Source organism: Asterias amurensis, chromosome 19 (assembly GCF_032118995.1).
Source record: "Asterias amurensis chromosome 19, ASM3211899v1".
In the NCBI taxonomy this organism is placed as follows: Eukaryota; Metazoa; Echinodermata; class Asteroidea; order Forcipulatida; family Asteriidae; genus Asterias; species Asterias amurensis.
Genome location: NC_092666.1, coordinates 12,526,547 through 12,544,116, shown reverse-complemented (window position 1 = coordinate 12,544,116; position 17,570 = coordinate 12,526,547). Strand labels below are relative to the sequence as shown.

General features: G+C 37.8%; 2 protein-coding genes across 2 annotated transcripts in view; one reads left to right on the top strand and one right to left on the bottom strand.

Moving 5' to 3' along the window:
- The first annotated feature begins 302 nt into the window (after window positions 1–302).
- On the top strand, window positions 303–9,710 carry LOC139951256 (uncharacterized). The gene is made up of 9 exons (XM_071950045.1): window positions 303–510; window positions 1,441–1,590; window positions 2,081–2,332; window positions 2,865–2,915; window positions 3,081–3,515; window positions 3,989–4,092; window positions 4,279–4,467; window positions 5,035–5,183; window positions 5,680–9,710. Exons 1-9 carry the CDS (start codon window positions 361–363, stop codon window positions 5,727–5,729), a joined length of 1,530 nt encoding a protein of 509 aa, XP_071806146.1. The 5' UTR covers window positions 303–360; the 3' UTR covers window positions 5,730–9,710.
- Window positions 7,874–17,570, bottom strand: part of LOC139951257 (transmembrane protein 145-like) — a 29,657-nt gene continuing 19,960 nt past the window's right edge. The window contains exons 14-15 of the mRNA XM_071950047.1: window positions 17,214–17,315; window positions 7,874–12,940 (exon numbers count right to left, since the gene is read on the bottom strand). Coding sequence (XP_071806148.1) covers window positions 12,872–12,940; window positions 17,214–17,315 — 171 coding nt within the window. The 3' untranslated portion in view covers window positions 7,874–12,871. The remainder of the gene's footprint in view (window positions 12,941–17,213; window positions 17,316–17,570) is intronic.

Here is a 17,570-nt window from a genome sequence, read left to right as displayed (position 1 = left end):
CTTCAGAAGTTCAGGCAAAACGTGCTTTAAAACAGTCCATGTTGTTCACAAAATTACAATGGCGGGAACGTCAGACTGCATCTCTAATCATCCTTCCTGAGCAAAGAGCAATAAGTCCATCGAAATCCAAAGAAAATCCAAAGATTTATTCCGAACTGTTGGAGAAGTTTTTTAAAAACAACCGCCCCGCCCCTCTCGCAGCCTCGATCAAAATCAAAATAGAGGGCGTTAACTCCAGTATCGATTATTCGAAACCGTGTTTTGAACCGCAGTGCATGGTGGGAGTTCTTCATTCACACAGAGCGGTAGATTTGTAAACATTTGTTTCTGAACTAAAGTTGTAGCTGAAACATCGACAAAATGCAGCATTTTGCAGACGATCGTCGTCACCACAGTGCTACTCATCGAATCACTCAGAAGAACATGGGTAAAAGACCCGTCAAAGTTGTTCCAGTTGGAGCTTGGGTTGAGCTGGAACCTCAGAGTTGCTGTACGAGTTATAAAGCGATCGTAAGTGTAAACAGTAAATACTAAAAAAATAGTAAACAAACTATAAAAGTTAAAACTTGACAAGTTGAAGTTGGCTACTTCCTTAAATTTTATAAACCATTCCAAAAAGCAATTTTTGTTGTGTTTACTGCACAGGGTTTCTCGATATGAATCGCCCATCAACAAATTCCGTAATACTGAAGTAAGGATTTCTGCTCACTTTTGTACAGAATCAAGATTATTTTGAAAAATTTGAGAGATTTTCCAAAGCAAAGGCAAGGGGCCTACCCAAACCAAAAAGAAACAACAACTTAAGTTCGCCATGATGATGGTTTAACTGCAAACAAAATATTAATATTACCAGTGACTTAAAATGTTTAATCTGAAGTTTTCCACTAATTTTGATGGTGAAGTGGAGACGTGTACACAAAAAAAACCTGTAAGTGATGCAAGGTAAGTCCCCCAAGGCCCAAGGGGCAATACTTCATAAAATGTGTTGCTCTGGCTGCTGGCTGTGTTACATTTTAAATTAAATTTTGCATAGCATAGCGTAACTACTGAATAGTTTCTGCCAAATAAGAGAAAACCTTTGATTTTCCAAGCTCATTTTTTTTTCCAATTTCCTACCCAATGGTCTAGATCTAAATTTACATGCATGGATCAACATCTTTCATGTCTGTCCCAGTTACTAATTTCAGCAATACTTTTGATTTACTGCAAGAACTGTATGTTAAAGGGGCAGTAAGGGCACCAAGGCCAAGACAAGGGCAACGGAGGCCGTGGCCTGCGTGAAATTCCAGGCCTGCCTTTTGAACTTTTAAATTTTGTATATCCTACATGAAGTACAGAACCCTTCCTTTAAATAATAAATTTGATTCTAATTTGTTTGTTTTCAACAAAACTCTTCCTTTAAATTTCAAAAGCCTTCAATATTATTTGAACGTTTTGCAGCTGTCAGCAGAGGAGGAGGAACAACGTATCAGTCAGGCCCAGGCTGAGAAACAAGCCAGGTTAGAACGCTTCCGTCGTGATGTCAAACAACGAGTACGACAACTTCAGCAAATCAAAAGACAAGAGAATCTCCAGGAATCCTTCCATGCTGTAAGTTTTCAATCCTCAGAGCAGGCATATTAAAGGACCAGCTTCATGCTTTTTTTTAATAGTGTGGATCAAGTCCACTGATTTTGTTTTTAAACGACTTTAACATCACTGTTTCATATTGATTTATGGGTGGGTAAACTCAGAGGTTGACAAAATACATAGTGTGGGATAGTTGTTTGTTACCCGGTACAACTTGTTTTTGTATTATGTTGCGTTTTTCTCTAGAGCGCTTTAAAGAGACATGTTTATTTACGATGTGTTATGCGCCATACAAGAATGGTTAATTATTAATATTATAGCAGATAAGTTCATATAGACCCAATATAATGTGCACAACAAATCCTACTGCTTGAGCTCAAAAACTTAATCCTTTGAATTAGCTTAGTAGTGAACCAATGTGTACATTTTCAGAATGCTTCAACCTTTAAGGCAGGGCCCAATTTCACATCTCTGCGTTACACTGCAAACTTCTGTCTGTTTTGCTCCGAAGGTTGAGATACAAAGCAACGTTGTCCAGCAGAGTTCACACGCAGCGGAACGTTCCACACCGAAGAAGGACCGCTGCCTCTATCGCCATGACAATGAAGCCTTGACCATCGGGCAATCCTCGGACAACGCGACTTCGGGCAGCGAGTCCGAGCAAGAGAATTCTCAGCAGTTGAGTGAAAGGTCGCACAGAGTTCATAGGGTCGTGACCCAGGCCAAGCGGAGCCTTGCTGCAAAGAAGGGATTTTATCAACAGGTACAAGAAGACCCTTTTTTGTTGTTTATCTCTCATGGTGTGGTGTAGCTGAACTTTTATACCGCATCAGACTCAAGTTGTACTTTCTTTTGAAGTTTTGAGGAGAGATCATTACAGACACTCATTGGAAACCTTTGGTAATTGTCTAAGACCAGCATTCTCAATTGGTGTATCCCAACATACATAAAAAACCAAATCTGTGAAAATTTTGACTTGATTGGTCATCAAAGCTGCAAGAGAGAAAAAACACCCTTGTTGCAAAAATAATTTTGTTTGTTTTCTGATGCCTAAAAAGTCTGAAGTCTTTTATCCGATACAAATATTTGACTGAGAATTTTTATTTTATTTTTTTGACCGAGAAATTGCCCCTTTCTCAAAAACTAAAGTACTTCAAAGGGAGTCGCTTCTCGCAATGTTTTATACCAATAAATAGTGTCCAGTGCCTTTAAATATTATACACATTATAAAGTTGTACATGGTCTCTCAACCAAAGTAAATCAGAAAGCATCTTTTTTTCTTTCATCTTTTACAGACGAAACTCCCAGGTGGCTCATGGGGAAGTGAATTCTCAAGAGATAAAAAGGTATTTCATTTTTAAAGTCATTGGTAACAAAGGCATCATGGTCAGATTATTGTTTCAGAACTCACACAAAAATGCAAAAACAACTATAGAAAACATGGAACTATATCTATAGTAGAAAAGGTGACAAAATTACTTAAACAAAATTGTTCTGTTGTGTTTGCCAAGAATGAACCAGTCCATTTGGAAGGACTTACACCAAGTCTAGGACAGCCCATCGGTCTCCAAAGTCAAACGACAGAGAGCGATTCAAGAATCTCCCAACAGCCAATCGACGAACTCTCCAGCTACGGGGACTGCGTTGAAAACAATCGTCCACCAACCGAAAACAACCTCCCACCAATGTCACATGATCAAGACGCTCTCTACCGATTGGCTGGAGTTCCCGCAACGAAATCCGTGACTTTTGCTGGTGACCTCGGAAAGGTCAAAGGTGGTGGAGATCAGGGTCAACATTTGTATGCAAATGAGATGAGGACGAGAGAAAAGGTCACGGAGAAGAGCAAGCAAGAGAAGGGCGGGGCCAAGACAATGCAACTGGGGGTTCCACGCAGTGTACCAGATTTGAGACCTGGGGTACATCTTGAAGAGAATAAAAGGAGGGTAGGTTAATTGGTGATACCATGGAGAATGAACTAACCCTGAAAAACCACTTACAGGTATTATACAGGATTTGTAGAGGTGACCAAATTAGTCGCAGGCAGTGTTCATACTTGAAACACCAAACTGTGCTCCCTGGGGTTCTTGGTTTATTGCCGTAAAACTACAACAATAAACTTAAAAACGTCAATCAGAATTTATCTATCAAAAACTATAGTAAGCGTCCAAACACGAACACATCATCTCGAGAACTGTCTGCTAACAACAAAGAAAGCACGAATTGCATTACTAGAAAAATGAGCCAAAACTATTGGTATAATGCCGACGCACCTGACTTCCTTGTTTTGGGTTTCCAAACTGGGCCATTGAATATTATACAATGAATAAGGTATACAACATATAACTGCAGCTGCGTGGCTGAAATTGACAGAAAAAAAATAATTGTTTGTTCTCTCTTTGCTTTGATCCATCAACAGACTGGCAACCAGTATTCAATGTATCGTCGACTCTTCATGGATATTGAAAGAGAACAGGTTCGAGAAAACATCAGGAAGAAGGACCATCAGAAAAATATACAAAGGTAAAAAATACACATTAGGGTGTTATACAGAAGGTCGATATTGTGTATGAAAAAGTTTGGAGCGCTACGAGTGCCCAGGTTGTATCATCCCCAGTGAGCTGAGAAAGATTAAAGGAATGTTATTGGCCCAACTTATTCCATTTTCATTCATTTGTTTCCTGATCGTCTTTGTTGACATTGAAACAGACTGAAAGAGGTGAAAGAAAAAGAAAGAAAGAAGATAGAAGCCGAAGCCCAGAAGTGTGTAGAGCCAAGAAACCCAACCGGAGAAACGGAACTGCAGATGGTCCAATGCCAGAGGGAGGAACAACAACAAGTTGAACAGCTGCTACAGAGGGAAAGGCAAAGAAAAAAGAAGAGCACTGAAATTGAAAGGTAGGTAAAATAACTGGGTTAAAATGTTTTATTACTGATTTAGTAGCATCCCATAAGTCGGAACTTCTAATTTGATCATGGATCGTTCCGTAGTTGTTAAAAAGCGGAACAGTTCTTCCAAAGTCTTCCAAATTCCGAGAAAAAAAACTATGCCGTTGAAGTAGAGTACAAAACAAGACGAGTTCTCAAAAGAACATAATCTATCCAGCAAGTCAATACACACACAGCAAAACAAATATAGATTATGGAAAAGTTTGCGGTAACACCATGTAATGACTATCTCTAATGAGTTGGGGGTGTTCTGGAAAGAACCGTTGGTTTCAATTCAACGTTTCAATCAGTATGCTCTGATCGCTTCGATCAGTGTGCTCTGATCATTTTCTGGAGAAAGCTTTCTCCAGAAGACGATCAGAGCATAGTGAATAAATAGTAAATATATTTTAAGTAAAAAGTAAGGTTTGCAGTGACACCATGTGAAAATCTCTTTTGTGAGCAGTGGTGGCTCTGAGAAGAGCCGGTAGGTATTGCTTGTTGTTTTCTAAATTGATTTCATTTTGTTAATAATAGATACATCCGTGCATTGAAGGCTATGATGAGAGAGAAGATCAGTAAGTCTGGTGTTGAGTTGCCGCCATTGTGCGCCTGTGGACCAAGCATCTGGGATTCTAACCCCGATACCTGCGCCAATAACTGCATCTTCTATAAGAATCCAAAAGGTAATTATGAGTTTGTGCTTTTACTTTATCGAGTTTGCTTCGAAGCACCCACCTTTATCACGCTGTCACCATCTTGGTCATGTTCCCTGTTTCAAATAACAGTAATGAATGCCAACATTTATTGCGCATGACACCAGACTATTATTCCGTCCAGCCTCAGTTCGGTTACAAAGAGTTGGAATGGAGTAAAATCAAGATGACCAGACCGTGATAGAGGTCTATAACATGCAGAACTTTTTAAGTGACACACAACAGCAGGGTTATTATGTGATATTCAAAGTTCTGTGCAACTTGGTCATGTCAACACCTGAAGCAAGACACTGTGGTCTTATTATTAAGGCTTGAAAAGTCTATTACACCATGTGTACATGTAGGGCAGCCCTTGCACTCGATACAACTTCCATCTTTTTCCAAGATTCACATTTCATGCCTGGAGGCTATAACATCACAACCTAAAAGATGCTGAAATTTTGTTTGAATTTTGTTTATCTTGCAGCATATGCAACGGCTCTACATACACTGCTGACATCATGTGACCTCAGCTAGCTGTAAGCAACCCCTAAGCTAGCCGTAAGAAACCCCTAAGCTAAGCTCGAGTCCCGTGCACCCGCCACGACACGGATCACGACACGCCACTACATGTATATACGCTTTCTACAAGGATTTGTTTCCTTAAAAATAAATGAAAAATGAAAACAAGATTAGAATGCCAGAGACACTATTTATTAGAAAGAAAAAAAAAATTGTTCTGATTATTAAAATTACCATCAATTCAAAATGATTGACTCTATCTATTGCTTCCATTTAATTAAATTAAAACCAAACGCTAGAAGCACTGGACACCTTTGGTTATTTTCAAAGACCAGTATGCTCCAATTACCGGTTTCTCAAAGACTATGTTACTTATAAAATCAACAGCTCTCTATTGCTCGTTACCAAGTAAGTTTTTAAAAGAATACATGTATACTTTTTGAGTAATTACCATTTGTGTCCAGTGCTTTTAAGGTGCAAATTTAACAATTTCAGTGAGTTCATTGCATTAATCTCAACCCATCATACATGGCCCAATTTCATAGCGCTGCTTAATGGCAAGCAAATTTGTGTGCTTAATGTTACAGAAAAATCTGATTAAGACTCATCTTTTCTCTGCTCGCATGTAATCTGGGTTTCTCCAGTGTGCCCCCCCCCCCCCAAACGCTGCACTTCTGGCTCTCTGTTCCTTTCATTTTCCAGTGCTTTGCATCCTCTGGTAAAAGGCGCTATATAAATGTCATGTTTATTTATAAGCGTGTTTCACAGATTAGAAAGAAAATTTGGCGGCCTACTTGCATGTTCACCATGGTTTGAAACTACGTCATTAATTTTCATACAGTAAGCTCAGAAAGGTTAGCATGCCTTTTTGTGTGCTTGCAGTTAGCAGCGCTATGAAAAGGAAATCGTATAGTATTTCAAAAAGCTGCTTAAAGGAACACGTTGCCTTGAATTGGTCGAGTTGGTCTTTGAAAAGCGTTTGTAACCGTTTGTTATAAAATGCATATGGTTAGAAAGATGTTTTAAAAGTAGAATACAATGATCCACACACATTTGCCTTGAAATTGCGTGGTTTTCCATTTACTTTGCGAACTAACACGGTCGGCCATTTATGGGAGTCAAAAATTTGACTCCCATAAATGGCCGACCGTGTTTGCCGACGAGGTAAAAGGAAAACCACGCAATTTCGAGTGATACTTGTGTGGATCCTTATACTAAACTTTTAAAATATCTTTCTAATCATATATGCATTTTATAACAAATGAATACAAACGCTTTTCAAAGACCAACTCAACCGATCCAAGGCAACGTGTTCCTTTATGCACAAAAATATGCAAAGCACAACAACATTTTGCTAACCACAATAAGGTTACCGGCCAAATACCATTCAACATGTTCAATTTGTGACTGGTATCCTGCTCATTATTGCTGTGCAGGATTTTTAAAGCAGTAGTTTCTGCTTAAGCAGCTCTATGAAATCGGGTCCAGATGTGACTAAGTGTTAAAAGCCGCTACCTCATGAATACCTGACGTCCTATTTATAAAGACAAATTTTTTGTAAAGAAACAAAATATACAATCCACTCAAATAAAAGTATTAATATATACAATCTATTGCTGTACAAAAGAAATTCTGTTGACCTTTTTCTTGGAAAAAACTTATTGGAAATTACGATTAGTTGTTCATGATACATGTACAAGTTTCTGATGATTCGTGTACAGGACGATGTTTTAAAGGGTCATGTACTTTTTGGGGGACAACAAACACAATGTTCACAGATTTACATCAGTTTGAAGATAATAATAGTAGAAAGCTTCCCTGAAAATATTACGTGCTGAGGTGCTGTAGTTTTTGTGAAATGAGTAAAACAGTTTTCGTCTCACTAATCATGAGACAAAAATTATTTTAGCATGTAAAAATGTATTTTCATGACATTGTTTTACTCATTTCTCAAAAACTACAGCACCTCAGCATCTAATATTTTCAGGGAAGCTTTCTACTATCATCATCTTTAAACGGTGTAAGTTTAATGTAAATATGTGGACATTGTGTTTTGTGTTACAAAAAGTACCCAAATCCTTTAATCCTGAACCCTTATGTTCTCTTAAATTATCTTCGGTCATCAATCCAGCCTCATGTCAAATCTACACAGTCCTCTCTTTTAGTACATGTACATGCTTCCTGAAGGCACTTAAAAATCAAAGCTACGTATATGACTAAAAAAGCATTAACAAACTTTTCTTTTGTTCTGACCCCGGTAGGCACAACCAGTACTGCACATTGAAAGAGTTGCAACAACTTGCGATAAGCCATTTTGTGTCAAAAAAACGCATGGTTAAACACATGGTGAGAGACTAGTTTGCCCATTCGGAGCAAGTTCGAGTGCGAAGATGTTAGTCGACTACTGACCAGCCATGTACATGCGCAGTGACTCACTCACACGAATGTCTCGTTTGAAAATCTTGTCAACTATCGAGAATTCACTCTATTGCCTTCCCCATTTTTCGCTGCAGTGTCACTGGTTCCCTTCTGCGCTTTACACACGCTAGAAACCATAGTCATGAGGTCAACCAGCCTAGGTTTGGGTCAAAATACGCACAAAGTGCAAACTCGAACTTGCTCTAGGCATGTATAATACATGAATTACTCAGGGTGGGATTCAAACCCAAGACCTTTGCAATTCTAGGGCATCTGGAGGTTGCTATAACAAAAAGCTTACACCGAATCATATGACAAAGCAAGTGTCTCTCTAGTTTAAAGGAACACATTGCCTTGGATCAGTCGAGTTGGTCTTTGAAAAGTGTTTGTAATAAAACACATGGTTAGAAAGATGTTGTAAAAGTAGAATACAATGATCGAAATAGTACAGGTTTCCTTTTAGGTCGTCGCCTAACACGGTCGTGTTAGTTCCAAAGTAAAAGGAAAACCACGCAATTTCGAGGCATATTTATGTGGATCATTGTATTCTACTTTTAAAACATCTTTCCAACCATATGCATTTTATATCAAACAATTACAAAACTTTTTTTAGACCAACTCATCCGATCCAAGGCAACGTGTTCCTTTAAGGAATTAAAATCCAAGCGGTAACTTGTGACTAAGCAAGTCATTGTGCCAGACATTATTTAAATTTAACTCGAAAATTGCTTATTCTCTGAGGTAAAAGTAGCGCGAATAGTCAGGAAATATTTCTAAGGCACTTCACATTATTATTACACTTAGAAAAGATTATAAAACCCTGTCCGTACTGATCACAAAAACACATCTACACAATTTACGATCTACATCCATGATAAAAACATCAACTATATTATTAAACCACATGGCGATCTGACTGGGTAAATTGGAATTCATTAAAAATAGCTATTTAGAATTTTTAGTTTCTGGTCAAATTGGACAAAAGTTTGACCTAGCATCTATAAATTGAACACATGATTTAACTGGTAAAATTCTCTGTTACTAATAGTGATTTTACAATGTACCTTAGATGTATGCTACATGATTTTTGTGTTCTCCTTCCCACTGAAATGGAAAATCTTGAAGCATATGGGAAACTATTGAAGGTGCACCAAGTCCAAGACCATGGGCAACAGAGGGCATTGCCTCCATGCATTTCAAGGGCATTGCCTCCATGCATTTCGAGGGCATTGCCTCCATGCGTTTCTAGGACTTATACCGAGCTATATGCCAAACTTCATATGTATGTCTATTCTTGCAATAAGTTTGTTTAATATGACAAATCTTTTGTGAAAGGATAAGAGTCTTTACATTTTTACAAATAATTTTGAGATTTACTACAGTAGAACTCAAATCCGGTTTAAGGTGCCTGCACTCTGCCAACTCTGAGCTTATTGTTTCTGCTTAGCAAGATTTTGTTGTGCTAAGCAACAATATGAAAGGACGGGTTTAGAATATTTCTTTTAATACTTATAAAATAATCCCTTTTTACCCCAAAGTCTGTGTGTACAAACTCAATGGAGCAATGCTACTTTTTTTTACATTACTATTTACACATCCACACCAAAATAATACAGATAGAGGATTCCATCCATTCATATAGCAAAGTTTACAGAGTTTGCACAACAGGGTGAAAACAAATGAAACAGGTTTTAAAGTAATAACAAATGATAGACGGCTTTGTAGATCTACAAAACAATTTCTTCAGGGGGAGCTGTTTCTCACAATGTTTTATACTATCGACCTCTCCTCATTACTTGCTACCCAGTAAGGTTTTATGCTAATAATTATCTTGAGTAATAACCAATAGTGTCCACTGCCTTTAGATTACTTATGAGTAGAGCCACAACAACTCTGAAAGTTAATTGCCTCTTGTGACTTGACCGAAAAACAAAAATGCACATGGTACTTGACATGTACATCCAGCCAAACAAAGAGTGAAGGACACCAGTGACAACAATACACAGATCCATTAGGCTCCGCCCATGGCGCACATTTGAGCAAGGACGTGTGGGCCTCTCCAATGCCATTCGGCACAACTCTGCCGGGCACGCCAAGCATACGCGCAAGCATGTTGGACCTTAATTTGTCGGACTTTTGGTTGCGCAATGGGTTGTGATTGGTCAATACGTAATGGGGTGGGGCTGAATGGATCGGTCTATTGTCAAAGAATCCAACTTTTCTCATTAGCTCCTTTCCTTTACACCCCAATTAATAAAACTAGAAAAACAATTTAAATATCTCTCGCATAATCTGAATAAATTTAACTTTGGTCAATAGACTGCAAACTTTAGTGCAATTAAGAATCAACAAAAACACTCACAAAATAACCCAAAACACAGAAATTTTAAATTATGAACAGAAACGATGTACATGTATCATATTAAAATGCACAAAGAAAATTATTGGAATCAAAATAAATGAAAATATAATTCCTGATACAAAATCAATGAAAAACAAAAAAATATAAAGCCTGAAACAGCAACTCTGAGTGTAAATTACAGTGTCGGATAGGCCTACCAACAAGGGGGTCAAAGGTCAGGGCCGGTCTAGAGGTAAAGGTCCCTATATATCCTGGGTCCAATTTCATGGATCTGCTTAGCGCCGTATTCTGTGCTTACGATAACAATTCTCTGCTTACTGTGCCTAGAGTAGAATGCCTAGTAATGTTGAGTAAGCACCACACAAGCAAATAAATTCCTGCTTACCCGTAAAATTCGCTGGTTGCAATTCCCTGCCTCCATAAGCGCCAATTCTTTTTCTTTTAATAAGCAGAGCCATGATATTCGGCCCTGGCCATATTGCACCACAAACAAGCGTATCCACTGCAAGTCCTAAGACAACGCTACCTTGTGTATTTCCCTAATCTTTTATTACCCTAACCCTAACATGTAAATTACAGGGTTTCGGAATATAGGGTTGTCGCAACTTAAAGACACTGGACACATTTGCTAATTGTCAAACCAGTCTTCTCAGTTGGTGTATCTCAACATATGCACAAAATAACAAACCTGTGAACATTTGAACTCAGTTGGTCATCGAAGTTGCAAGATAATAATGCAAGTAAAAACACTCTTGTCAGCTTGTCGGATGAAGTTGTGTGCTTTCAGCTGCTTGATTTTGAGACCTCAAATTCAAATTCTGAGGTCTCAAAACAAAATTTTAATATTTTAGTGGAAAATTACTTCTATCTCAAAAAACTATGTTACTCCAGAGTGAGCCGTTTCTACACAATGTTGTGTAATATCAACAAATCTCCATTGATTTCTATTAAAGCCATTGGACCCTTTCGGTTCAGAAAAAAAATAAAAGTTCACAGATTTACACATAATTTACAGGGTTTACAGAAGGTAATGGTGAAAGACTTCTCTTGAAATATTAGTCCATGAAATGCTTTACTTTTTGAGAAAACGGTAAAACAATATAAATTCTTGTTAGCGAGAATTACAGATATGTTACAAACACATGTCATGACACGGCGAAACGCGCGAAAACAGGAGTGGGTTTCCCCGTTATTTTCTCCCGACTCCGATGTCCGATTGAGCCTAAATTTCCATAGGATTGTTACATTTTTTATACACAAGTTTTTTTTTTACATGTTTTGTATACAAGTTGTGATACACGAAGTGTGGGACTTGGACAATACTGTTATCGAAAGTGTATAATGGCTTTAAACAAGTATGCAAACGGCGATTACCCAAAGTGTCCAGTGCCTTTAAGGGGTGTGAGAATATAAGTAGACTCCTCACCCAGACTCACTCCTCCCCATCTCAATAATATTACTATCTTATTGCTACTATTACACACAATGTTTATTCAATAATTGCATAATTATTAACACACAAAAAGGCCACATATTCAGCGTGAGGAATTCCACATAAGGTGGTGAACATAATATAGCTTCAATGATAAAATTGTTTTAAAATACTGCAAAATAATTTCTTTTATACTTTGGTGATCAGTCAACGTCTGGACCCGATTTCATAAAGCTATTAAGCAGAAAAATACTGCTTAACAAATTTCTTTGCTAAGTGATTTGGCTGGCTACCCCATTCTGTTAAGCAATATTTTTTGTGCTTAGCAAGTTTTTGTGTTTACAGGCTTAAGAACTGCTTAAGCAGTAAATATTGCTTGAACAACTATCTGCTAGGCAGATATGAGCAGGATACCAGTGAGTCACAAATGGTGCATATGACATGAAATTGGGCCCTGGGGCACAAATCAATCATACATGTACATGTAGTTGCTAAGTGTGATATCACCACACAAATCACTTTGGTAAAACTGACAATTTAATTTGCCTTGCGATGGATTTCATTGCTTTGTGAAATCGGCCCCTGATGTCATTTGATACTTGCTTTTGATTGGTCGGGTGTATTGTTCTAGAAGCTGCCATTGGACAAATCTGAAGTAAGTTGCTTCGATGAGTATTGCTTGATACTGTAGAGGTTGTGATAGTAAGCTACGATGATGATGCAGGCAAGACACTTCACGATGGCAACGAAGATGATGGCCTCCATGCCTTGGCGCCCTTGAAATGCTCCAGTAGAAATTTACAATTTCCTCACATGGTGCCCTCTGCTAAAGAGAAAATGCCTTGATGCCCTTTCAAATATGAAGCAATTCTGCCCGATGATTGTTCCATGACTGCGAAGACGAATACTGCTGGAAATTTATACAGAGGTCGTGACGGTAAGCTTTTATGATCGTTCCATGAAACCGTTGTTTCGGATGAAGGTGTTGCTACTACCGTTTTCATTTTCTCTTGCCTAGCGATAAAAGAATAAGGAAATACAAATGTTAGTAACCAAGGCGATAAAGTACAGGTACAACAATGAATTTTGGTTTTTACCCATATATACACCGATGTGTGAATAGCAATTTTTAGAGTTAAAAGGTACAGCAACCAATTTCACAAAGCGCTAGGATTAATCCTATTTCGAGATAGGACGAGTAACCCGTCCTAACTTAGGATGGGTTCAATGCGTCCTAACGTCTTTGAGTACGGAATTTAACTCATCCCAAGTCCTAAGATTAATCCTAAGTTAGGCAGAGTTTGGTTAAATCGGCGACAGGATTGTTGCTAAGGATACAAAAACATAATTGTTTTATCATTTTTAGTCTAAAAGGTTAGTGGTTTTGAAGATCATACTAAAACTATAGAACCATTTTTCCTGCAAAAGTATTTCCCCATTACTGTACATGTACATGTATATTCCATAACTATGTGTTAATTCAATAAAACTTACATTTACTCCTATGGGTAGCAGTTTGTTACATATGCAAGAAGAAATGAAATAGGAGAGAATTAGTATCAAGTGTACAGGATTATAAGTATGAGCTCATCACAAACCTGAATTCTACTTTAGAGACCCTCTTTAACATGTTTAAAGGAACACGTTGCCTTGGATCGGTTGAGTTGGTCTTTGAAAAGCGTTTGAAACAGCTTTTTATAAAATGCACATGGGTAAAAAGATGTTGTAAAAGTAGAATACAATGATCCACACAAACATGCCTCGAAATTGCACGGTTTTCCTTTTCCCTCGTTGACTAACACAGTCGGCCATTTATGGGAGTCATGGCCGACCATGTTAGTTCGCACAGTAAAAGGAAAACCACTCATTTTCGAAGCAAACTTGTGTGGATCATTGTATTCTACTTTTAAAACATCTTTCCAACATTATGCATTTTATAAAAAATGGTTACAAACGCTTTTTATAGACCAAATCGTCTGATCCAAGAGAACGTGAGACCATGTTATTTCACACATTAAAAGGAAAACCACTCAATTTCGAAGCAAACTTGTGTGGATCATTGTATTCTACTTTTAAAACATCTTTCCAACATTATGCATTTTATAAAAAATGGTTACAAACGCTTTTTATAGACCAAATCGTCTGATCCAAGAGAACGTGTTCCTTTAAAGGGTTGTGATACCTTTTGTAAATCAAGTTTTTGGCTATGACATGAATCCCTACTCCCTGTGAATGAAGATGTATGTATGAGGTAATACTCCGTGTAGAGGTTTAAGCTTCATTAGTCATCAAGTTTTTTGAGAGAAAAAAAAAGTGAAAATCACAGAGCAATGCAAACGAATGTTGATGCAGGCATGGGAATGGGCGATGATGAAAAAACAGGAAATCAATTTTGTACGAAAAAAATTGAACGCGAAACATGCGTGTCAGGATTTTGGGCAATGTCCATAATTTGGGCAAGCTAGCTAGGTGACCCAGGCGTCAGTGCTGCACCGAGTGAACTGTTGTCAGTAGACTTTTCAAAGTCTCCACACATGTTCCTTTACTGCAAAATAGGTAAACTTACATTTTCTGATTAGAGAAGAGGGATATTAGCGAAATCCAAATGTATACCCAGGGCCAACAACTCACCCCCCACATTTTATATCAAATTCACACTGAACTTGAAGACCACAAATTTGAAAGGGGAAAAACAGGAATTCCTGTTTAAACAGGAAAATTCTCATGCCTGTTGATGTCACATATTCCACACTCGAATATCGAGTTGTGACGTCAAATTCGAATCGCTATGCATACGCAGGAAGTATGAACCAGGCTTTACTCATGCAATTTTTTTCTAAGGTATTGAAAGTAGTAAGCAGTTCACTTTCAAACGCAATTATCTCCAAACAGAATTGTTCTGTGGTGCGCCACACATCACCATTGCACAACCAAGGAATTTTACGAGAAAAAAACGAACAAAATGATAGCAAAGACCCTACCTACAAGTAGCTTCAAATCCCAAATGACTATAAAACACTTTTAAACAATGTATTCAAAACTGAAAACACCAGCAAATAAATTGTAACACCAGCAAAATTGGGGGGAAAAAAAACACAGCTGAAATGGAAAACGCTACAAGATGAAGACATGTGACAATTCATGTATGCAGAAAATATATTTATTAAAATTGTTGTGGATATAATAAAGGCACTAGACACTATTTGTACAGTTTGTAATTAATAAAATAACGAGCAATGGAGAGCTGGTGAATAGTACAAAGCATTGTGAGAAACAGCTCCCTCTGTAGTTTTTGAGAAAGATGTAATTTTCCAACAAAATATTTGAATTTGATTTTGAGAACTCGGAATTAGATTTTGAGGTTCCGAAATCAAGCATCTGAAAGCACACAACTTGGTGTGACAAGGGTGTTTTTTTCTTTAATTATTTTCTCGCAACTTCGACAACCAGTTGAGTTCAAATTTTCACAGGTTTGTTATTTTATGCATAATGTTGAGATACACCAAGTGAGAAGACTGGTCTGTGACAATTACCAAAGGTGTCTAGTGTCTTTAAGTAAGCGGGCTCTATAAAAGCAGCATGAAGAGTAGTTCATCTTTAACCTTGGTATTCTTTTAAACACAGAGTTTTGCCTATGGCTAGCCATACTTCATGTCACAAGAAATTGTACATCAAAACGCAATACAGCAAAGACCCTCTTATGGCTTCAAATCAAAATGACAAAAACACTTGTAAACAATGTGTTTTAAACTGACATGCTAAAAGCACCAGCAAAAAAAAGGTAACACCAGCAAAAATGATAACACCATCACCACGGAAATGATAAGGTCTAAGAGATGACAATAATATGTTGAGACTCATCTATGTATCTTTGTATATTCCGTTTGTAGTCACAACATCTAGGCCTACTTAAGCCCGGTTCATACTTCCTGGGAATGCGAATGTGAAGCGAATTTTGGTGACGCAACAATCGGTACGTGCTCCGTTTCCCTTTGTGACGCACTGACTTTCGCATCGCACGAAGCATTCGCAGGAAGCATGAACCAGGCTTTATTTATACTTCCACCATGCAAAGTTTAAAATCCCACATGTACCATCTACTTTGCTATGTGGATTTTTTCTTTAAGAATTTGTTATTTAATCTACTGTTCCGGAACAGACTTTGGAGGAAAGGTAGGAAATTTGCCGGGAATACAACATTGTACTTTGCTTAGTAGATCGAAGAGATGTCTCGTTTTCAACATCACTGCCAAAAGCAAGTTCTTTTGGTCTCAGCGTTTTGACTACATGTAGCTTGCTTAGCCATAATCAGGAGATTAAAAAAAAAATTATACACAATAAAAAATGTATTCGCGGACAGAGGTCAAATTAAAACATTTGTACATGTACACATTTAAAAAGTATAAAATACAAAAAAAAAAGATTGGAATTAACAGAGAAAGCACAGATGTCTTTAAAAGCAAATCAAAATTAAAAAAGAGAGAAAAATAAAAATAAACCAATAATAGTTTAAAACACAAAAGAGACTGCGCCACGCATCTGGATCTCTCTACTTCTCAGTCTTAGATCTTGTCTTTGTACAACGCAATTATTTATTTATTTTCAAAACTTTCTTATGTCACAGGTTGTAAAGATACTGGACACCATTGGTAATTTTCAAAGACCAGTCTTCTCACTTGGTGTATCTCAACATATGCAAAGAACAACAAACCTGTGAAAATTTGAGCTCAATTGGTCGTCGAAGTTACGAGGTAACTATGAAAGAAAGAAAAAAACTTGTCACACAAGTTGTGTGCTTTCAGATCCTTGATTTCGAGACCTCAAGTTCTAAATCTGAGGTCTTGAAACCAAGTTCGTGGAAAATTACTTCTTTCTCAAAAACTAATTCACTTCAGAGGGAGCCGTTTCTAACTTTGCCTTAAACACCCGGCAGGGTAATGTGCACATTACAAGTCTTTATTATCTACTCTGCCACTGCGGCAGAATTCTCAAACTTAGACCATATCCGAATTGGCGGCTACGGCTACGGCCAGATCACCGCGTCGTCATGCATTGAAGTATAGGACGCCCTTAGCAACACCCCTGGCAATGGGCGTAGCCGCAGCCGCAGCCACCAATTCGGACACGGCCCTACTCCCACAGCAGAAGAATAAATAGACAAGTCCTCAAATGAAAAATCCACAAAACAAAGTAGATACATGTAGTGTTACCACAAACTGAATATACACCAATACCTACATGTAACCATGCAATGCCTCAATAACCAAACGTATGAACGTCTTCTTACCAAACTAGATCTAAACATAGATGCTACTTCTCTATCTCTTTGTGTTGTCTCTGGTGTTTTATGGTTGGTATTGAGTGAATCTGAGGCTGGTTGACTTGCATTCTATGGAATAGTACAAGTGAAGGCAAACAGATTCAGAAATCCAAAGTAAAAAAGTTGTTGACTGGAAGAGCACGAGAGGAACAAACGGTGACTCAAAAGTGGGGCACCATTTACAGTCTAGATGCAAAAGAAAGCCTGAAATCCACTGGACTGAAAGAATGTTCTACTAGTATAGAGGACCCTTTTCAAAAACCAGGGTCCAATTTCATAAAGCTGCTAAGCACAAAAATTTGCTTAGCATGACATTTTCTCCCT

Bases quoted from the DNA above. Each gene is read 5' to 3' on its own strand.
- LOC139951256 (XM_071950045.1), top strand. From the start codon at position 361: ATGCAGCATTTTGCAGACGATCGTCGTCACCACAGTGCTACTCATCGA. The intron at 511-1,440 runs GTAAGTGTAAAC...AACGTTTTGCAG, and splicing joins GTACGAGTTATAAAGCGATC to CTGTCAGCAGAGGAGGAGGA. The intron at 2,916-3,080 runs GTATTTCATTTT...GTGTTTGCCAAG, and splicing joins AATTCTCAAGAGATAAAAAG to AATGAACCAGTCCATTTGGA.